The 25,217-nt window shown below is 27.4% G+C and overlaps 1 protein-coding gene across 3 annotated transcripts in view; it reads left to right on the forward strand.

Moving 5' to 3' along the window:
- Positions 1 to 268: 268 nt before the first annotated feature.
- Positions 269 to 25,217, forward strand: part of LOC132919318 (uncharacterized) — a 71,706-nt gene continuing 46,757 nt past the window's right edge. The window contains exons 1-2 of one of the 3 annotated variants that reach the window (XM_060980826.1): positions 269 to 501; positions 1,644 to 1,823. In XM_060980826.1, the coding sequence (XP_060836809.1) occupies positions 284 to 501; positions 1,644 to 1,823 (398 nt within the window). In that variant the 5' untranslated portion in view covers positions 269 to 283. Of the gene's footprint in view, positions 502 to 1,222; positions 1,427 to 1,643; positions 1,824 to 10,968; positions 11,227 to 25,217 lie in introns of those variants that run through there. The other 2 variants (XM_060980827.1, XM_060980829.1) reach the window with 2 other exon arrangements.

Consider the following 25,217-nt stretch of genomic DNA (forward strand, 5'->3'; position numbering starts at 1 on the left):
TAGAAAATCGTCGTACTACGCACGAAAATCACTAAAATACTATCGTAATATACACGGCGGCGCACATTCGTCTTCGTCTCGCCGGTCTGCGCGGTACACCCAATGTAAGAGCGTCGTGCCTAAAAACAATCTCGCACCTGATAATATTTACACGCGTTAAACTCAAGTGTACGCGTTTCTTCGAATAATAATATTAATATTACATACCATCGTCGAACCAAACACTATACATATTGTGAAGGCACATCGACGCGTTCGGAGAATATCCGCGATTGTTGACATCATGTGCTTGTGGAAGTTGCTGCTTCTCGGCTGGACGCGGCCCAAGTCATCGGACTCGGACGACTGTAAAGAAGGAGGAGACCTGCACCGACAACACACATCGTCGGATGACGATATGTCCGACAGTGGGATATCCAGTGGCGAGTTCAGTCTGGAAAACGTGTGCGAAGACTCTTGCGGCCCCTGTTCAGCTCCGCAACCGACTCACGAGGAAAAGAGGTAAGTCCGTATATTTATTATACATATATCAATACTCGGTGGTGAGCTTTCAGTTAACTAAGCGTGCTTGTCGTTAAAAATACATTCAAGTGATCTAACATCCCTGGAAAAAATGCAAATCAGAAAATATACTTGAAATACAAAATAATACAATTATTTGATTTATTGTCGTATAGCATTAATCAATACATAAAAATAACTTAAATTATTATCTAGATTTTGGAAGCAGTTCGTATTCCATCGGTATATATGTATAGTATGTTATTTGATCATAAAACGGGAGTTTTTACGATTTTACGAGACGCTTTTTCTATGATTCTTTATTAGGATATTATTTGTGAACGGGAATCACGGGCTGGTAGCTCGCTCTCATCGTCTTATCGCACACCGATTTTGATATCGTTTATTATACAAACAGTCATATTTCTCTACACGCGAAAAAGCTTAACTCCCGCGCGTTTTATCGAAATCAACGATCGACAAACATGGAATCCCGTAGACCGTAAAAGTCGCCGACGCTCGTCGGCCGCGGCAAAGTTACGAAATCGTTTCGAAACGTTAGTCACCGTCGCCGATACGCATCTCTACTGCAGCGGCGTGTGTATATGTACAGAGATCGCTGTACCACGGCCGAGAGGATTTATTCCGTTTTATTCGCCGTCCGTTTTCGTTCTTTTTTGTTGGATTCGCTCACGACGTTGTCCGCAGTCATGTCCGGCGCGTCGTACATGTACAACGACCGACAAGTACTGTTGATCAGTAGCAAACAGCTGGACGCGGAAGTTTTACGTGCCTGCCGGGTGGGAGACTTCAATTTCTTGGGTTTCATAGCCGGCTCCGACACTGAACGTCTGCATGCTGAGGACTCTCGTGGAGCAATGGGATCGCATTACGCTGCCAGGAACGGACAGTTGTCAGTGCTGAGGTGATACGATGGGTGGATAATATATTTATAAGAATTTGCGAAATTAATTTCAATTTTCGGAATTTTCCCCCATTTAACGATTATTATTATTATTATTTATAATAATAATAAATTCATAACGTAAACGTATCAACATAACGTGCGTTTGCTGTACGCGTATAGTGATCGTATATTTGTTTCATTGTCGTCTATATAATATTTACAATTTCTTTTGTAGGTTTCTGAAAATCCACGGTATAAGAAACCTGAACAAGAAATCGTGTGTGGGATACACAGCTTTACACGAAGCGTCCATCAACGGGCACGTAGCTTGTATAGAATGGTTGATCAGGTACTCGGGATGTAAGCCTACCGAAAAGGATGTGGATGGTTGCAATGCTCTTCATTTAGCTTCCAAGTAAGAAATTATACTAAAATAGTTTTAACAATATTTTTATTTCGACAATTTAAATAAAAACGTATTAATAATACCCAGTATAGTAAGTAATCTATTAAAAAAGCTTTTACGTGCGGCTTTATATTATACATAGGTTATATGTATCTATATATGTTTAACTCATAGACCTTATACTAAGTACCTTAGTATAAGGTCTATGGTTTAACTACACAAAATTATTATTTTCTATATAATATTAATAGTACTTTTATGAAAAGTTTCCAAAATATTGATTTCTTAAAAAGTTATTCCAAAATCCGACGTTGGTTAAAATAAAACACTGTTAATATTTTTGAATTTAATATAACACACTGCATTAACTAAAAAATGCATAAATGTAGATATTAAAAAATTCAAAAGTGTTTTACAAAATCTTTACGTTTTATAATCTAACCCAAGCACTAAAACAAAACTGTTGATAAAATTCAACAAATGAAAAACAAAATACTATTTAACTACAAATATTTTTGATAAATTTATTGATGCCTTTAAGATATTAAAATTTATATTTTAACAAAACCTTTTAAACGTTTTAATTTGTTTGAAAAAAATTGTTTTCGTTTCGAATAAATGTTATAGTACCTAGTGGTTGACACTATTAGTTGTAAAACGCTTTGTTACCATGGTTATTAATGTTTCCTGACGTATAATATTCTGAACTAAGTAATTTTGGCTATAATATCATTATTTATTCTATCTATTATCATAGTTTATTTTGGTTCTACAGCTTGCACCATAACCATTTTACTCAAATATCCATTAATTGAAATGTTAATTTTTTTATTTAATAGCTATACGTCATGTATATGATTATATATTATTTGGGTATTTATAAAAAGCGATCATAATAAAGTTAAAAATTTTAACTTTAACTTTTAATTAATATTATAATGTGTTTATTAATTTACCGATTATGGTTTACACGATGTACATGTTACATTTCAGAATTCTTTTTTTTATTTTTTGAATGAATCAAGGTTTTATCAGTGATGGTTTAAATTATATTTTACGTACCTAAAAGGAAATTGAATAAAACGCTGTTATCACATTTGAAAAGTGTAAAATAATTAGTTGTGATTGCATAAAAATCACAACCGTTACATACAAACAATTACTTATCAAAATTACGTTATATTATTTTACAAGCTATACAGTTTATGGAAATAACTTTCATTATGTTTAACTAATTACAGACATAATATTATGACTTGGTCGAAAACATTAACACAAATTAGTATTTTTAATAGATTCAATTTCAATTTAATTTTTTAATATTCTATTATAGTTTTGGGATACATTTTATTACAAGTACAAATAAGAACTAGCATACTCTTTGATTTATAATTTATAAATTGCAAATAAAACAACATACCTAACTAATTATATTAATGTCAAGGTGTGACTTAATAAAATACAATTTAAAACGTTTAAACTTAAAATTGACTTTAATAAAACCATGTAAATAATTATCACAGCAAAACCTACTTATATGAATGTGAATTATATTATCTGTAGTCAATATATATATACTAGGCGCTCAAACAAAAAGTTTGAAGACCCTTGATAATATACGGCCTGATTATGCGTATATAAGTCGTAACCAAGAGGCACATTAGGTATGAAATTAAGATGTCCTAAAATATTGTATTTTAGACTAAACTTTGGAAGATTTTACTTCCACCGCAACATACAACAAAATCAAAAAAAAAATAACATTGTAAATCAATAAATATGTTGGACATTATAATAATTAAAATAAAATACACAATTAAGTTTTTGATTTGATAACGCAAAATATCAATAGATTGACGTATATAAATCTTACAAGTCTTGAACAAAAAATAGGAAACCAATCGGGGAAATACTGAAATAGGACAGTTGATTGAATACGTTTAGGCAGTTTAAAATATCATCATATTACTGAATTGCAACCTGTTAAATCAATCATTTATACACATAAATGACCGTTTGTATCATATCATTAATTTATAATATTAAATTACTTGTCAATTACTTTTATATGTTGGTGATCATTGTTATCAAATAGTTATACTCAAACTCAATGGTGAAACAAACCCAAAATAACCCATAAGTAACTTAAATACATCCTAACCAATTTTGTTATACTGTTATTGGGTACAACAATATAATAACGCTAAAGATTTATTATGCGTGATCAATATGCAGATTATAAACACTAAATATAATTAAAGAACTAGTTATATTAGGTTACAATAGGATGATCAAAAAGTATCATCAATAATATTAGTATAATAGTGCTAGATATTAATATATAGAAATAAATGGAGCACTAAATTTATATTGAATATTAAATAAAATGATATTAAGCATTGAGGTAGTAAGTAGGTACACCGGAATTATATTAAAAATAATAACGATCTATTATGGACCATTATTATTTATAAATTTATAATATACTTGGATAATACCAATAGTATATATGTATTAATTACAAAGCTCTAAATTTAACTCAACAGCTAGTAGCTATATATTTACCGAATATAATAATATAGACTTGTCAAATTCTTGTAATGCAAACACGTAGGGTTGAATTATTTTATTTGATAATCGCTCAACAATGAAATAGAAACAAACATAGTTAATTATTTAAGTCAATGAAATATTAAAAAGCACTGTGCCGAATCAAATAGACAAATATTTTTTTTTCAATTATTTTTCGATATTTTTTTTTTTTGTTTTTATTATAAATTTAGATTATAAAATATACCTGTTATTACAATATTTACAGACCATAATAATATCGCGTTTCCTATAGGTTTTACGTATAGTACACCGCTCTCTAGCTGAAAGACGGTACACCAAACAGAATTCTTGCACGACAGTACGCCGCCAACGCTATAATTTCTATTATGTAGATGGCATTGTAGTAATATTTTTCTCGTTGATCAACGGTGGATTATTCTCAGAAAACTAACAGCTTTTTACTAAGTCATTGATAACACACTCAGAGACTTTATCATTATTTTATTCTGTTTACGACATTAGTTTTATAGATTGCAACCCGACAACATCAAACATGAAAAGTATTTAAATTTTAAATTAGTTTATTTGAATTTTGAACCACTGGTAATTTTTCTAGTAACACGAATTTTTCTACAGTTTTAGTGTGCTCATATAGGAGGTATCAACCTGTATTATAATAAATATACATCACAATTGCTACATTAATTTAATCATAATATGACGATTAGCCAATAGATGGATTCAAATATTTCCATCCAAAAAACTTAAAATAGAACAAAATGTGATACGAAATAATAATTAAATAGAACAATACATATCTATTTATATTTATTTTATATTTACCATTTATGGTACCAACCTGGCTACCTAGTTATGGTTTAGGTATACCCTATGGTCGTTATAATCTTGAGAATTTTTATGATAGATACATTTTAAAAATATTACGTTTAAAATATATAATTCAAATAGTGTCAAGGTTTAAGTCTAAATACTCTAAATCAGTGCTTCTCAATGGGGGCGATATCGCCTCCCGATGTGTGATGAAGGAGTACTGAGCTCAACTAAAACTACTGAGCATTGAGCTCGTTTTGGGTGGTAAGGGGGATGAGCAAGGTTAGGGCTAAAAAGCAACGCACCAAGGATTAATATAATTATTTCCAAAAAGAAATCGACTTTATATCGTCAAAAGAGAAGACTTACGCCTCCATCTCACAGCTTTGAACCAAACGTAAAAAAATTAGCTTTGAATCACCAATCTCCATTCTTCCAATCAACCATCTCAATGATCAATACATTGCAAAACATTTCAAAATTTTCATTTTATTTACATTATTTATTTATTATTCAATTATAGAATTTTCATTTATACTATTTTTTATTTTTATTTTAATGTAGTGGGGGGGGCGTTGAAAAATATTTTGCTTCTCAAGGGGGTGACAGTTTTAAAAAGGCTGCGAATCACTGCTTTTAATATTGAGTATTGTTTTCATTTTTTTTAAAAGATTTATTTGTATACAAATTTTAAATTTTACAAGCGTTTAGTAATAATGTGGTAAATGGGTTTTAGGTAAAATCGAATATTCAAACCATCTTTCTATCTTAACATTCTTAACTCGGTGCAACATTATACTGTTATATTAGTAACAGCCATAATAATATAAATATTACTTTAAACAGTTTAAACAGAAATCAAATTGTACATAATATATGGTACATACATGTATTAAAACGTCATTTATTCTGATATTATTATTATTTTGTCGTTTGCCGAATTCAGGCCAAAATCGTTAACGGTCGAATCACATAAATGTTTATGATTACACGTCATAAATATGAGTATATATGTGTGGGTCAAGTTTATTATTGTACCAAATGGCAAATGTATATAGAATATTACTTAGGTACGAGGTAAATCTAAATAATATCAATGCGTGTAGGGAGGTGTCTATAAAACTTTTTGTGTAATCTTGTTTGTATCGATGGATCGACCCTGAAACGTAAAATAATGTATTAATTCCAATCAAAATCTCAATAAACACGTATTATACGTCATTCACCATACATAAAATGTCGTTTTATTATTTAATATCTTTGAAAAAACTAAATTATGTTATTTAAATGATAATTAATATTGTATACGTACTATTTTAAGCAAGTTCTGTGATTTTTTTTTTTTTTTGTTCAACAAAAATATAAAATATAAAACTCTATTCAACACTTACACCAGTTTTATACTTTCATAATATAAGATAATATTATGCTGATATAAAATATATTATATTACGACAAATACCCAGTAAAATATGACGAAGGATAATCATACGCTTATAAAATCACACTGTTTTGTATCTTACTTCCCAAAAATTGTATAGCTAAAAGACACTAATAAAATGATAAATGATAACTGGATGATCAGAATTATGTTAGTATTTAAGTAGATACATAAAAGTACGCTCAAGTAAATCTTAATATACATTATTTTGTAGTATTGTAATATATATTTGTAGGTATTTTTTCCAGGATTAGGTTTACAACCAAAAAAACCAACAATTATTAAATATACATTACACATTTACACTTAACTCTCGATATTAAGCTCGCTTTCATAGTCATACGTAACAAAATACCTACACCCAAATAAGTGGTTACTATATAATATAAAATACATACGTTACACCTATAATCACTGATAAACATGCACAGCCGTTCAAGTATCAGTATTCAGTAATTTTGTGGTTTCAAATCCATAACGACTATCGTGATAACTGATAAGTAGGTAGATTATAGGAGGTATATTACATTACCTTCTACACTAAATTTCACTATACCTACCAATAATATTTATAATTTATGTATACAATATTAATACATACTACATATATTTATACTCAACAACTATTAATATAATAAAATGAAATTCTATAATAGGTATCTCGTATCTGAATCACTAAATAATATATACAACAAAATATTGAACAAAAATGTAATATACTCCTTTGTTAAATCCTATTTTACATCTTAATTTCTTGAAAGATCAATGACAAATAGTAATATTATGTATTTTTTCGGAAATACAATTTCATAAAAAACCATATAAATTAAGTATTTTTCGAGGTTTTTTATACATAATAAATTCTTTGTTACGGTTGAAAATGTTGATTTAGTATCATTTTGTAATTCCATTGTCATTTATATCTATAATTAAATCTGTTTTTAAAATTAAAGTTAAAAAGTACGTGGTGCCATATCTATTATTTATTAATTATTAAATAAGTAGAGTTATGAAATATGATCACTTTTGACATCAATACATCATGTATATATGAAAATAATGTCTATTAGTCTATTCATTAGAGTAAATAAAATATATGCAATATTTTAATATTATCATTGTATAATATATATAGGTATATTAGATACCTATAAGCTATGGATAATAATGTAAACAATAGTACATGTGCAATGTGCATGGTACAAAAATTAGAACAAAAATATTAAACTATTAAAATAACCAAACGAATTATTCAATTACAACTTCTATCTATAAATAATATTAATTTAATACTACAGATATGTATCAGAGGAATATTTTTTCTTTTAAATTTATTTATCAACCAAAAATTGTATTCATTAAAAATATAACATATATCTAGTTAAACTTTTTTGAATAGAAATTTAAAAAAATAATCTTTTGATAAGCACTAAATACACTGTTGAGAGGATTGTTATTTATGGATAACATCAATTAACATGAGAAACATAATATTATAATAATTCGGTATTTAACATTTTTTTATATACCTATGTAAATACTTAAAATATATAACATATAATATAATACTTATAGGTAATTAGGTAATAACTTATAGTCTAATAAATTCTGGAACTTTAAACATTTATAAAAATATTTAAAAGCTGTATTTAATGTTGTTCATGCTCCTATAATTTTATTTAAAATTAATGAGTCATTTTTATTTATATTTTATCATAAAATTGGGGGAAAAAACAATTATAAAAATTAAGTTTAAATCACAATTTCCTTCTTTAATGGATTTAATACAGAAGTATAAGTAGGTAATTACTTTTTATTCGTGAAAGTATACAGATATCTTCTGACATTTTACATTTTATGATTCAAGAATATTAATATGCCGTCATAAACATTATGGTTCACACTCTAAATGATATACTTATTTAATAAACTGTTTTATTTTATACACATCTTTGTACAACTACTTATGAAGGTATCTTACTATTATATTCTTAAAATAATAAAAGTGATCTATAGTTGGACCGTAAAAAATTTCAATATTTATGTATATTTTTTATGGTAATAATATTTAAATCCATCTATTAGAAATATTAGGAAACATATTATAAATAACTATACACATTAGTTATTCCAAAGTTTGTAAGTTATAAATTGAAAACTTAATTCAAAAATATTTACTTAAATAAATAATAATTTATAGATATATAACTATTAATCACATACAAATTATGTATAACTAATGATTAAGTATTAAGTATTATTAAATATTATTTTGTACATTCAACAATTTTGTTAACCTCAGACCATTTTGGATGTATTTATTACATTATCTCAATCTCTTGAAAGAGTATGGTTACTGGCTCACTGAGTAAGTGAAATGTGAACACATTTGAAAACCATGTAAATTAGTATCATTTAAAATTGCATAGCTCAGTATGGATAATTAACATTTAATGATCTAACATTCTAACAGATGAATAAAATATTAATATAATCATTCATTTTATAAGTAGAAACAACTATCAGAATTCGTATTATTTAAATTAATAAAATAAAGTCCTATGTTTTTAACATAGTATGTGGAATACTAATTTTCGACTAATTTTCAAATTCAGTGAACACGGTTCATATAAAGTAGAACGGCTCATATTCATTATTACCTTTACTAAGTTTCTATTATGTTTTTAAAAATATGATCTAGTTCGGATGGATTTTAAAATGAACAAGATTTAGGATGATTTGTAGTTAGTACTATATTCGACATTATTAATAATGTGCAATATTTTTATAAATTGGTTTCTTAAGCTTATTTTAGTATTTTATTTATTTAATATTTTTGAATAATTACTGTAGCTCAGCAATAATAATATTAGATTCAGTTACTGTGATACAAATAACAACATAAATACATACATATATAATTAATTATTACAATAAATGTAAGGTTAATAAAAATAACTTTCATGATAAATAATAATAGGTATATAATTTGGATGCATTCCTAATAATATTTAATTTAGTTTGTTTTTAGATTTTACATAATCTAGTGTTATTACTTATTAGTAATATATTAATACTATCATTGATTATAAATACTAGTATTTATAAACAATTTTATGAGGTAAAATATAATAATATTATTCCTAAGTTTTACTGATGCATTTTTAAATATACAATAATTTATTTTTACTTGATTCCTGTTAATAGTAGTTAATAATTATTTATAATTTACAAACAACTTTTTTTCCTTCTATCTAACAGCGGTTAGAAATTTAAATTTCGTAGATTTCAGAAAAAAATTACGTACATTAACCAATTATTAATTTACATATTAGTTCAATTCAACTCAAAGCTGAACTAATTATTTTTGTAGTATAACATTAATATTATTATAAATTATAATAACAATCTAAAGACTACAGTCTATATAAAATATAAAAGCTTCAATTATTTATAATCAGAATCTAAGTATTTATTATACATTAATTTTAAATTATTATTAGTGACTGCGAGGGTTGAAGTTTTTTTATTATAATATTACGTCACAATTACATAATTATTATTTATTAAAGACAACTTTTAATTCGATTTTCATTATATTATTATAACAATGGTTATGATAAGCTTAAGATAATAAAACCTAAAAATTAAAAACAGTTTAATTTTAGTTGTTATTTAATAAGAATAATAAGATGTTTATATACTTTATTATACATTTATTAAAAAAAAAGACGAATTAGCCGCAGATAGTCGTTATTATTAGTTATTAAGTGTAAAATATCCACAAGTTTAAATATATGCAGTGTTTATTTACTATTTAGTTAGTTTTTTCAACGAATGTTATTATTCATAAAATCACAATCAATATAAAAAATATGATAAGAAATACAAGATATTAAATTTATGCAATAACTAACTAATAAGAAACTTAAGTGGATTTTAAACCTATGAATTCCTGAATCATTGATTGATACCAATATTAATTCAATTTATATCATTAACATTCAAAGTTGTATGCATGATATTTTATGTTAATTGTATTTTGTATTATTAACTTGTTGGCTCTAATTTAACTATTATTTACTACATTGACACCAAGACATCTCAGAAAATTATTTCAATTATTTTTTTTATTAATCCTGTTGCGTTTAAAACTAGTCTGCGGAAAAAAGAAAGATCGTTGACTGATATTAATAATTTCATTACTTAACGACCTCAACCTTAACCGACCGACAGTGAGAGGGAACTTCCTTCGGAGAAATGGACGATGCCGCCACCGCTATCAACAACCATACACTATACCGTCTTATTGTTTTGCCTGACACACTTGTCCGTTAACTTCGAATGCGCTCAGACGGTTTTTTTTTTTAATCGTATTATTGTCGGTATTTACTGTGATAAATAGGGTGATTTTTCATTGATATTTTGATTTTTGTTTTTCTTCTTTAACGTAAATTATAACCTATTAAATTAATTAATTACATTTAATTTTTTGATTTTTTTTTTGTGTTAGTGAAATGTGGTTGTGATATACGTGATATTTATTTCGACGAATCTAAAATCCAGATAAAAGTTCACTTTTCAAATGTAAGTTTCAATTTATGACTAAAACTTAATTAAATACAAATGTATCATCTTATAGAATAGAATATTATACAAGCGCTTTGAACTGTATATTATAGATACGAGTATTGTGTTATTGACATTATTATTGAGTTTTCTTAACTTTGGAAGTAATTTAAATTTTTTATTTTTTTATTATTTGGTGACTAAAAGCTAGTTTTTGACTATATACTTAAATAATTTGAATACATTTTTAACACATATACGTGTAAGTTTGTAACATAAAAGATATGGTGACATTACTACATTAATTTAAAGTTTTAAACTAATTCAAATTAATTTTTTGTTCCAAATCTATATCAGTATAACCTTTCTGAGTTTAATTCACTCAAATTATGCAAAAATCTTGGATTAACCAAAATTCAAAATTGATAAAAAAACTAGACATTAAAATTTTTAATATTAATATTAAAATATACTAAATTTTTATATTAAACTTTAAGATGGCATTTTTTGAATTTTAATAAAATTAAGGTTAATTTTAATCAATGAAATACATAGCAAGCACATGATATTCGACGATAAGATTTCATTAATAACAAAAAACATTTCAACTATCAATTTAATAACAAAATCTTAAAATAGGTTCTATGTTACCTATATTAAAGTATAATTAATAATTATACTATAATTATTAATTATATTTTGAATATATAGTGTTTTGGGGGGTACAACTACTATAACGCAATTAGGTGTATTAGCATCTCCCGATATTGTTTGTGTTTATGTATTAAACATCTACATCTGTATATAAAAGAAAACCAAAAATAGCTTGTCATTAGACATCAAAGTATTATATTTAAACAGAGTTTTACCGATTAATAGACAAATGAAACATTCAAATTACACTCTACTTAAAAATACCATATAACCATTTTTACCATATATAATAACTCAAAATTTGAAGATTATAAAAGTATAATATACTAATACAATTTTAAATTGCTGCTAAATATTTTTTCTCAAAATAATCCATAAGCTTCATTAATTATAATTTTAAATGCCCAAAAAATACAGAGCTTAAGCATCCTAACGGATAGAACAAATACTCGAAAAGTTCAATGCTACATTTTTTATCATAGTTATTTTCAATACTTTCTCTAAATATAAAAAAAAATCGCACTGTTAAATAATATTTTAAAGTTCCACTCACTATCGTTTATAAAATGTTTAGCGATGTTTATCAAAGTTATTAAATGTAATACCAAATTACTATAACTCATATTTCTAATGTTGAATGAAGTGACATAACATGTATTTAATACTAAGTAATAGATTCTATTTTTTTATCTGGAATTTTTACTTCTTATGGAAAATATTTCACATATGATTATATTGTGATAATTGATCATAATTTGTAATTCAAATAAACGACAAGAACTTATAATTTAATTTTTTTACTTTCTATCCAGTTAGGCTGAATTCTTTTTTTTATTATTTTATATATTGATCCAAGTTGAAAAAAATTACGATTTTCTGTATTTGTTTTTCTTATCATTATTTTGGTCTGACTTTATTATTTTAAGACTGGATAAATATCTAGAGTTATTTGTATTTTAGTACAACATTAGTAATAAACTAAAGGTTTAAACCACATAAACGTATTAATCGTTTACAAAATAAATAAGTGTATAACCTACTATAAAATAGATAATATAGTATTGAATTTTTTTAAATTTATTAAATACTATAGTATATTCTACAGGTACCAACTATTAATCTTTTTACAATTTTATATGGTTTATGTTAAGAAAAACTTACAGAAAATCTTATTTTCGTTACTATAATTATTTTAATAACCAGTAAACAACTCGCAAACAAATCTTGGTAATCTATCCCCCCTCTCCCCAATAAGTGTGACCTATTTAATATTCCCCGTGTAATCCTTTTAATAGTTTTAATCTGAAATCTTATAGGAGTTTCGTTAATGGGTAACTTCTTCAAAAGAATTTTTTTTTTTTAATATTAAACCATTTTCTGTAAATATAACTTACGCTAATTAATAATAAGTAATAAGTAATAACCATTTAATATTGTATATCATATATTAATATATATTATACATATACACTTACTATAATATTAATTTCCTATTTAGACATATACCCAACAGCAAATATTATTATTTATTACTTCATTACGATTACATTCAGTGGCATCATTTGAGGGGGGACAAGGTGGGCATTTGCCCCTGTCTGATTTTAAAAGCAGCCCAATGGGCCGGTGTGCAGTTTTTGCCATTTAACCATTATTATATTTTATTAGTGAAAAAACATAATTATTTTTATAATATTTTCAGAAAATATTTTATTGTCTAACTACTAAAAAATTATTGTTACAATGATACATTTTTAATTAATTGATAGTTGGAATAAATTTATATTTATACGCATGCGGGACGAGCATGTATGTTTTGTGTGTGTATATGTTTTGTGAAGAAAACTAATTTAGGAACAGAATATTGTTGTACGCACAACAATAATAATAATTAATATCATAATCCCGTATAGTTTTATTTTTAAAATCTAAAAATTCTACAAATTTAAAAATTCTAAAAACAACAATCGATTGACATTCTTATTTATCCTTGATCTCAGTCCTCAGACTTCAGTTAACTTGCGACAATTGTGTATCACAATTCACAGTAAACTATTATTTTGTAAATTTAGTTCAGTTTCAGTAACCGCTTATTCTACATATATTAATTTTTTGTCGTGACGCGTGTTTTCACTATTCTTTGATATGGACAAAACATATCTTAAAAAAAAAGAAATGGGTGGTGCGGCTAAAAACCATCGTGCAAAACAAATAAAACTACAGCAAGACGCCCAAAAATCAAAAACAATTACTGAAATGTTTAATAAACAAACAAAACCTGAACTTGTTATCAAGCAATAAAAAAAAAAAATATATACCTAACTTAAGATAATATTAATTTCTAAATTCGATTTTATGTACCTATCTTTTATTGAAAAAAATAATATATCCTTTAATAAATAAATTATATTTTTCTTAATTAATAAAAATTATTATACTTAATAGTTTACTTTTATTACTTAATATGTTTTTATAAAATACCTGCTATCATATATTTGCAAATTATGTTATTACTTAGTTAATAAAAAGGCTTGTAACAATTAGAGTAAAAAAATCTTATTAAATATAATTATGAATAAGTGAGGTGTGAATGGTAATTCAATAAAAATGTAAGTAGATATTATTTGGTTGCGAGCGAAGCGAGCGGTTTTTTTTTTACCCATTCGGGCTGGTCAAAACCTTTGCACCCCTCTATTGAAAACTGAAATGATGCCACTGATTACATTCATCACATAAATTAAAAGTTAAATTATCCAGCAAGCATCATATCATATGACCACGACTCTTATTATTAGTTTTCATTTGAATTGTATTTAGTTTTTTAGATATAAAAGTTAATGTCTTACTAATTTTAGAAAAAAGTAGGTGTTGACACATTTTGATATCATTAAACATGTAAATATATACATACATACTTAAATTATATATTTATAAACGAGTATATTTAGCATATTATGTCCATCTTAACATAAATAAAATATTCAAATTAATTTAAAAGCTTGTATACAATAATATTATAATCTATGTTATGTAATAATACAAAAAAACATCATAATGCAGTAATATACTTACACATTACTATCCCTTATAGGTCTATATATCAAATTTCTAAATTCATTGAATAGTTTTGATTCTGTATTAATAGAATGCGTATTTACTTTTCATAGGGTTTAGTTGAATTTATTTATCAATTTCTCTGCAGTAAATTAACCTTTTAAATATGACATATCCATTCGTCAATATTTGCAACGCTACTGAAACCATCTCTAATTTTGTTAAACACGAAAATACATGTGTGAAATTAAGCATTAGTTCATGCATACAAGTATTCAGTATTAAACTTTTATGATGTCCAAGATGACAGCATAATATTGCCTAACGTTTCTCTTTTTTTATGTTACTCTGATGGTAAAAAAATTATTGCTATCATATTTAAAAAAAAAAATGGAGAACTCGGTTTGATGTAAAGTAAGTATTTTAAGTGTACTTTGTCATTGAATATTATGTTACTGTAATAGATGTGTTAAATTTTAAAACAATATTAATATCATTATATTATATTGTACACAACAAACAACGATTCTGAGCGGGGACCGTTAACATACATTTCTAAAAATATTTTCAATATTTATCTATCAGTAATATGAGTAATGTAAGAATAAAAAATAATGTAAGAATGTGTGGTAATTTATAAACTACTTTGTATTCAATTTTTAAATATCTAACCTATAAAATTAAAAATGTTTTATTACAAAACGATTTACATAGTATGTTCATTGTTCATGATTTTAACAAATATTATTGTTATTTTATATATATGTATCCGATTTTGTCAAAATGCTATCTTCTAACACTCGTACAAAAGTAATGATGATTTACCCTCCTCTTTATTTAATTTCAGTAAAAACTAAGTAACTAAAATAAGTTACGTAATATTATGAAGATTCTTGCATCATATTTTCAAACTTACTGACAGAGCATGCACATTTTTATCAATATTAATAAAAAAGAAAAACAATCTAAATTTCTACAAATAGCTAAAAAAGAATCAAAATATTTTAAAAATTATAGTATGTCTAGAAGGTTTTATTATAATTATTTAGTATACATTTTAAGTATATAGGTTAGATAATAAGTTTTTTAATTTACAAAAAAACAACAAAATCGAATTTGTCTAAAATTTGTGTTTCGTGAACGGCGTGAACATTCTCGTTATCCATTAACAAATATATATAATTTTATATACTTATTCCCTAATAATTAAGAAAGAAAAGTACGAAGAATTTTACAATTTTCTACCTGTTAACATACTAGAAATTGAAGATTGAAGTATTTTTATTGCTCTAAAAGAAAGCAAAAAACCAAATACCGATACATTCAACGTTCCGCTCAGATTCTAAAAATACTTATGGATTTAAACATATCATAGAAATGATGTAGAAAATAATTTCAAAATTCTAAGCTAATAAAAATTTAAAATAAATTAATCCAAATATAAAATATTTAAGACATACGCATATTATGTTTCATCTACTATACTTATATAGTCTTAGTGTCTTACTTACTTTAATTACTTTAAATTGCAAAATGGAGTTTATTATTATTTATTATTAATATAGTTGTATAAGAATTGGCGGTTAAACATCTAAACGACATAATTTAATAATAAAAATAAATAATTACGTTAAAAGTTTTGTTTGTTCAGTAGACAAACAGCTTTTTGTAAACATAAAAATATAAAATTTTAGGTAGCTTAATAAAACAGTAATTTATAATGATTGTTAACATTACTGTCATGAGCATTATATATATTATATTACACTTACAGCTATATTCAAAAAGTGGATGTATTAATATTATTCAATGTATAAATGATGATGAGACATAAATACATAATCATAAATAGGTATCACTTTCTTTTTGTTATAATCGTAGTTACAATAAAGATTTTTCAAAAATATGCGTATTACCATTTTATTATTCGTGTAAACAAATTAAAATATTTAATTAAAATTTGCAAATTCCGGACGGTTGCAACAACAATTTTTTAATCATTACAGTATAATACTTTATTAGTAAGCAGACGTTTTGAAGGTTATCATTACTATCAATTATCCCATTAGACGCATTAGACAGTGGGAAAGTCGGCGGGGTGAAGCTGATGACCCCGAGGCAAATGTACCAGGACCGCTTTCTTTCAGACCAACAGATGACACAAATTTCACTCGGGGGCTCTTGACAGTCAATGTTTCATATGGAGTCACATGATAAAATGTCAACAGCTTTCTATGAAGAATATATATGTTATTTATTTACTGGGAACCAAAGAAGAACTTACAATTAAGTTAATTACTTTTTTGTGTGTATTTTTCTTTTATAACATGCATGATAACTTTATGCTATATCGATAGAAAATTATCTACAAGTTATAATTCATAACGTACATCATCTCGTTATTTATTGACGATCTTATATACCTACTCCACCAAGTTTCCATAATAGTATAAAATTCCAAATGATTAATATCTTCTTTGCTATAAACATATAAAAAATATTCTGATACCTGTCATACAAATCGTAATGTATATACGATGTAGTTGTATTGATTTATTTCATTTTTGCATCGCGATATTTTCAAATTTGTAAAAATAAAATAATAACAGTATTATTGAAATAATGAGTCATATATTAAAAATAAAATAGGTGTTTACATAGATGTAAATATCAAATTGTTTTTTAAATTATTTATTTATAACATAAGATATTTATAACTTCAAAAATACGAACATAAAATATTTTTGAAAAAATAACTTTTAATATACCTACCAATATAATATACATACATGTTCTATGTATTATATAAAATTGATTAACTCAAAATAATAACTGCTCATAGCCTTGAAATTATTATGGTAAAAAGGTATAGGTAAGTAATGTAAAATACATTATTAAATTTATAAATCAATTGGAAATACATATAATTCCAATTTTATTGTTTACCAATAATTTAATGTGATGAAGTAAAGTGTGAACAAGGGGAGTATTGGAAAGTCTACTTTAACCGGAAACAGTGTGTGACATGAGCCAACAAAATTAAAATATAACAATCCCGGATTTGCAATAAATCAATGGCCAATGCAATTCTGTCGAACGAAACAAATTGAATTGATCATTGTTCAAATTGTATTTCATTAACCCCAAAGACCCGTTTTTATTGTGTTTTCCTAAACCAATCGATTAATGTTTATACATTCTTTTGTTCCAACATCGTCGTTAGTCATAAATAATCAACATAATATGGCGCGGAATTCACATCATAATAAGGATCAAAGGGATATATGATATTAAACACGCGTGTTTTAAAATTTCGTACTGTCTTCATATTAATAAGACAATTTTATTTATGGTTCAATAAACTCAAATATCGAATGATTAAGACGTACTTTATAGTTTTATTAGTGTAAACATTTCAAAACGTTTTACATTTTAATCAATGCCCCATATTCATCAAGTTACCAACAAGACTTTGGTAATTATGGGTTTTAATGAAAGAATATGTTTCATTCATAAATCTGAATTCAAATCATTAATTACAGTATCATTTAAATTTAATGTGTAATGTCCATGTCCAATCAATTATGTTTAGTAAAAATGATATATGAAAATTGAATTTAATGATAAGTACTGTCAAAGTTAATCAATTTATTTGTGCCAATATTAAAATATAGTATATAAAATATTAATATTATATAGGTACCGACTGTGTAAACTCATCAGTTTATCGTCATGATTTCACTATACTATGACTACAAACACTTGCAGTCGAGTTTAATGATCTATAACGCACACAGAAGACTGGTTTTCGTTTATAATCAGATAATAAAATATCGTAGCTAGTAACTCATTCTTTGTATTTACACCGAATGATTCAGATGATTTCTAAAAACCATTCACCTATGTTACCTTATATTACCTAAAATTTAATTAATGCATTTTTATACTAAAGATATAAGAATTTTTTAATAAAAATGTTAGTTAAAAAAAACTAAAAAACACAGATGAAGTGTTGATAATACTTCGCGTTGAGGAATATCAAAATAATCATAGAGATTATATTATAATGATCTTACAAAATAACGAATGAGGGTACCTATATAATATTATTAGATAGATACAATACGCTAATAGGTACCCGATCCAAATAAAAACATCGTGCTATTTAATTGTAATATTATGAGACAAATTCAATTAATTAACGCCAATTTGATAGTAACGTCTATATTGAAAAAAAAATAATAACATGTGAATGTTTATAATGTCTAATTAGCAATCTCTAAACAACCCGCCGAGTGCCGACCTTCCTATACAATAATAATATAATAGTATGCAGCATAATATGCACTCCGGACTCGACGAGTCGTAAACTATATATGATTATCATTATGTTGGTTCGATATTTACTCAAGATGTGGGTCGAAGAAATCGAATCGCTAGTAAACCGGAATATGGGAAAAGACGCTGGAAGGTAAAAATAAAAAAATTAAAACACATCTGCTGGAAGAAATGGAAACTGGTAATTGGAATTTCTGGTTCCAGGCAGTTTATGGCCGTTGCGGAGTACAGTATATAATATTATATACATTATATTATGTACATCGAACAATGTCGACCTACTTCGTCGCGTTATCAGAATTTTGTAGATTTTCATGGAAAACATAGGCATAAACGCGTACAGAGCACAGTCTATATAATATATTATAACATCGTATGATATTCTGAACTTCATCAATTTCGATTCAACCGATTCGAGTTATAATACATAGGTATTCGAATAATATGATAACATTGCCTAGGTGCAGCAATAGCGACCAGGACGCGTTGATGCGCTGCTGTGCGTCTCACTCTGTCTCTCTTTCGGGTAAAACACGCAGAACGTGGAGTACATTTCATAAGTTTCTCTAATTTCGTTGTTAGAAAATTTTATGAGACACATGTAGTCCATGCTAATTACTGCCGTTTAGGTCTCGTGGCCATGTGAATATCGTGTGCGTGTTACGCGATGTGCACAGCTGTTATATCGGTTCCGCGCGCTGGCCAAACGATGAGCAACGCACCCCGGCACTCGAAAAGTCGATTTCGCCTGTGTTTTGCTAACACTGCGACCATCATAATGATATTTTCCGTAGGTAAAAAAAGCGAACGCAAAAATAAAATAATAAAATCGTAAAAACAAGAAACGAAACAACGTCGCCTTTGTTGGCGGGCAGAGAAAAGAGATCCAAACTATCTCGCCGGACGACGGTTATACGCCGTCAGTTTCGTGTATAAGGTCAACCGCGCGTGCACACAGACGTCGGCGTTCGCGGTTTTTTTTTTAATCTTTTACTCGATTTGTTGCCCTGGAGCCGCGAGTTCACCGCGCCGCGTTTCACTTTTTCGGTTATGTCCGTGACTCAGAGCAGTCAGAGCACCAGCCGAACAGCGATGCACTGACGCAGTCGTAAATATACACGCGCGTTATAATATTGGTTTTCGTTTTCGGTCTCGACCATAACCTCGACCCCACCGCGCGTCGTGTCTTCGTCAGTACTTGCTAAAATATAATAATAATATGATACAGCTATTGCCCGGTATACTTTTGCGACCACAACTTGAATATTATCGTTGCCATAGGCACTGAACGTCTCATCATAATATAGTATATACAACTGTAGTACCATCATTACGACTGTTATAATTGTCGTGGGTTAGGTCGCGATGAATTGAGAAATAATACCTAAAGTAAACAAAGCCGGTTAACCACACAGACGATGCCGCTGCTGTATTTTATTATAGTAACCGAAAAGCATTAAACGATCTATTGCGATCGGTACACGATTTCTTATTTGATATATTATATCTTCTGCAAGTACAACACATACGAGATACGACGACTGCATTGTTTTGTGAATTCGTTAGTGTTTCATACAATGACGTCCGCAGAAATTGTTCGAGAGTGGGTTAATAAAAATACTTTGTTACGTATATTAATGCAACACTATATTATATTATAAAAGATAATATTTTTTTTCTTCAAAATTTGAAAAGGATCATGTTTTAATCTACTTCTATAAAGTTAATTTATAGTAAATTATTATAATCTAAATGAAATAATTCGATTCAATTTTCCAAAACTATACTTCAATAATCTTTATTTTAAACTGTATTTTATAAATACCTATAAAGTTAACGTCTTCGATTTATATTGTTTGCAGTAAGATGTACTGATGTATATGACTACATACAATACATTTCCATTGTGCAGTGTATTTTTGTTAGCTTAATCATTGGTATTTCTCAATAAATCTTAAGTGTTTAAACCATATCACATACCTCCTATAATAGAAGTTGAATAAATGAATAGTAAGTATTCACTATTCAAAGTTATTTAACAAGATGCAAAAAATTAACAGTTAGCACGTATAGAGCAAGTAATACAATGTATACATATTTCCTGTAGGTAAGATAAATTATAGTGAATATGTAAATTGTATATGCATTTGTAAAAGTCAATAAAAAATTTAACTTTTAATGAGTCGCGTTATACTGTGGCATGGCCGTTTTATGTATTTTTAACTGTACATAATTTTATAGGAACGGGGTAAGGAGTATCTTGTGAATTTTAAAACTTGCTACACGTTTACGAAAAGGCATGCATTATAGTCACAAAAAAGTTCGTTTTTAAAATCAATTTTGTGTGCTTTATAGCTTTATATTTGCATATTTAAAAATCTATTAATAAGATAGGGCCGAAAATATGTATTTCTTGCCACTCTACATGATTTGTATTTATCGTAGATGGAGGTATTAACTACTACCTAATAATAAATCTAATATAAAATTGGTAAATCTAAAGTCTACTAAAAAAAAAACCAAAAAATGAATGGAAAGTGATAGAGCTTGAAAAATAAGATGGTTGACCATAAATAGTTAATGAAAATTTTCATCAAAATTTTATCTTAACGATAAAAATTGTATCAATGTTCTGACAAGCGCATATCAATAATCATTAATCAATACGATAATAATTTCTATATTTTAAATATAATAGTATTTATTTTTATCTTTGTTTAGCTATATTTTTCCTTTCTATGCTCAAAACTGTGAATAGATACCAAATTCAATAGTTTCTAAAACGAAAATAGGATTGAAACAAAATTTCGTCAAAGTAAACAGCGTCTATATAGGATAAATTAACATAGTTAAATCAATTTTCATAACATTGTATACGGCATAATTCGCGTTATTATCTGTTATAGTTTCGATAAGTATACAATGTACATATCATCTATTATATTTTGATTAAGAGAAAAAGAAATTCTGTTTATAATATAATTTTGTACGCGAAATGAAAAAAAAATATTATACTTTTGTTCTCCAGCAAAATTGATTAAAGAACCCAACACAATGCCAGTGCGATTTTAAATCTAATCTGAATTCTATAAGATACCTATTTTGCCATGTTGGTAGATATCGCGTTGTTAAAACGTATAGTATATTATTATTGTTATATGTATGGTATGCTAGCCGCGTTTACATACTATATTTTACTATAGTAGGTATACCGGTATACTATATCTACCATATAATTCCAACGGTAGACGGCTATGTGATTAACAGAATTCGCGCGCATTAGTTCAGAAGGAAACGTGCACTAGTGAAGTACAATATTATAATCTCGTATGGTATTTGTATATATTTTATACGTTCACTTTTCTAGTTATTTACCTTCGGAATTTCATTTAAGCTCACCAAACACATTATATTCGGACACGGGCGAAAGTGAATCTTGCGAACATCAATAATATAATAATACGTCGATTATTATACATGGTATTATATGTATGGTATATATATATATATATATATATATATAATAATGACTCGTGTGTGTAGAATATGATAGGCTGAGTTGGCTGAAAACATCAAATGCCCTCACACTTGCGCGTCAAGTGCAAATCACGCGTTCGTAAATAATACTAGACGGTAGGCATGTGCACCGTGAAAAATTCTCATTCTGTTATCAGAGTATGACCACAAAAGGATTCTAATGTGCTATACATTATTTGTCAATAGACGAAAAGAAAGATTTACTACAAAGTACAAAGTACCTACAAGACGTTTGATATTAATATTCTTAGTGATGGTAATATCATATTATAGCGATGATGATGACTTCTTTATGCAGCCGCAGAACTGCGCTATTATAACTCTTAGCTATTATATTCTAGACAACTCTTACCTACCTAAGTGAATTATCGTGTATAATATATCTAATGTATTTACCTTTTTTTAACGCACTGCCGCGTATCAAATATCGCAGCACGTTTATTGAACCAACGTGTAAACGCGTCGCGTGTAAATTGAATGATGTGTACCTTATGCAGTCGTGTTGTGTACTGTGTAGTGACACTTACCTATAAACATTATACTTATCAAAAGATATGATATTATTAATTTAACGGCGCGTGTTATTATTTCTTTAAGCAATTTTGTTTAAAAATGCATTCGTATATCGTGAACATAATATTAAAATCTTTTGCTACAGTGCTGCCAAACTTTTCATCCAACAAAACTCTTGGAAAAAGTAAAAATATTCGTTAGTCTCTAATAGTTAATTATTATATATTTTTAGAAATGTATAGTTCATATTATTGACCAGTAACCACTTAACCATTTTTAAACCCGGTTAAATCATATTATTGTTATTACGTCATTTTATAAGGTTCATAATGTGAATAGTATATATTATTAAAAATAGCTTTAATAATTAATAATAAAAACTGTACATTTGAAAATCGAGGGAGTGGTGACTAGTGGTAGTAATCATCGTACCGTATCCAACGTCTATTACGTCCCCCCTATTTAAATTACGACTTTTCCCTCAAATTATATGAACTATACAAATATTATACGAGTTCATATACTGCATATTAAATTAATCTAATACAGGTATACACAGGTACACTGAAATATAATATACCTACTCACAATGTGCGCGACATAAAATTCAAAATATTTTCTATCAAGTATTAGTTTTAACATTATTCAAATTCACAATTGTTTTATTTTAAACGTACCACTGTATAACTGTATTTTAAATGTTGAGTTTGTATTTAATAGATGTACAGTTTTAAGTAGAATATTGGTATTCAAGTAAACAATGTATAACTACAGTGACAATCTGTGATTTATTAAGCATTTCTATCTTCTATGGCTTTCTAATATATCACCTTTTACTCGAAGTTTTTAAGTATATATTGTTTTGACAATAAATAGAATACGCTCAGTTCAACAATATTTTAATAATAAGGTTTTAGATATTTAGAGTAATCTTTCTTTGTTTGATAAATTTTTAAAAAATAACAAATAACAATTCACATCTGTCATTTCTGGGACGATTATGACAGCGTTTGTATGGATAAATAGGTATAATTAGTCTTTTAAATTTTGACAGCTCGTATAACAAAGACCCATACAGGGATCCATATACTTGCGTTATCCTTTTCACCCGAAAATAAATTAAATGTACTTTCGGCCCAGCTGGGTAGTTATTTTAATTTTTCTTTACATCGCTTTAACGAATCGACTGCAGATTGACGAAAAAATCTATATATTTGTTTTTCGACTATCATCGAAACAAAAATATTAGCCTATATTTTGATAGTATATATTAATAACTACCTATAACGATGAATCAAATTGTTCACGCAATGGCTTTAATAATATAATATTATAGTCGCGGAAACAAACATATTACACTTGGCCACATTGGCGGCATTGACGCGGTTAAAAATCTATTGTTTTCGGTAAATAACAGCGTGACATTGACAGGTATAAAACACATTATTGTCCACGGAAAGCGATATAATCAACGAGTTTGCATATTATTATATTTGGGCAATTAAAACAGTGGCAGCAATCGAATGAACAATCGTCAACAATTGTCGACGTCGTCGTCGTCGTATACTCATTAGTAAGGCCGAAACTGATAATACGTTCAAGGTTCAAAACGGGGATACCCGCGACTGCAGTATATACCACAACCGCGGTAGCCAATTGACTGCGGAGAAACGAAAAGAAAATAATCCGTTGACGAGGCACCGGGTAAATAAACATACGAAAACACCGAGTCGCAGTGCACAAAACGATAAATCATAAAATAAAAATGGGTATGTGTCGACTACACAACATAACGCGTTGCGCCCGCGCACACAATGAACGCAAATGAGACACGCACGACGGTTGCGCGCCGTACACGCAGTATTGTTCGGACTTCCGGTGACCCTGCAGCGGCCGGACACGTGGGGAGGCGGCGG

This window comes from Rhopalosiphum padi, chromosome 2 (assembly GCF_020882245.1).
Source record: "Rhopalosiphum padi isolate XX-2018 chromosome 2, ASM2088224v1, whole genome shotgun sequence".
In the NCBI taxonomy this organism is placed as follows: Eukaryota; Metazoa; Arthropoda; class Insecta; order Hemiptera; family Aphididae; genus Rhopalosiphum; species Rhopalosiphum padi.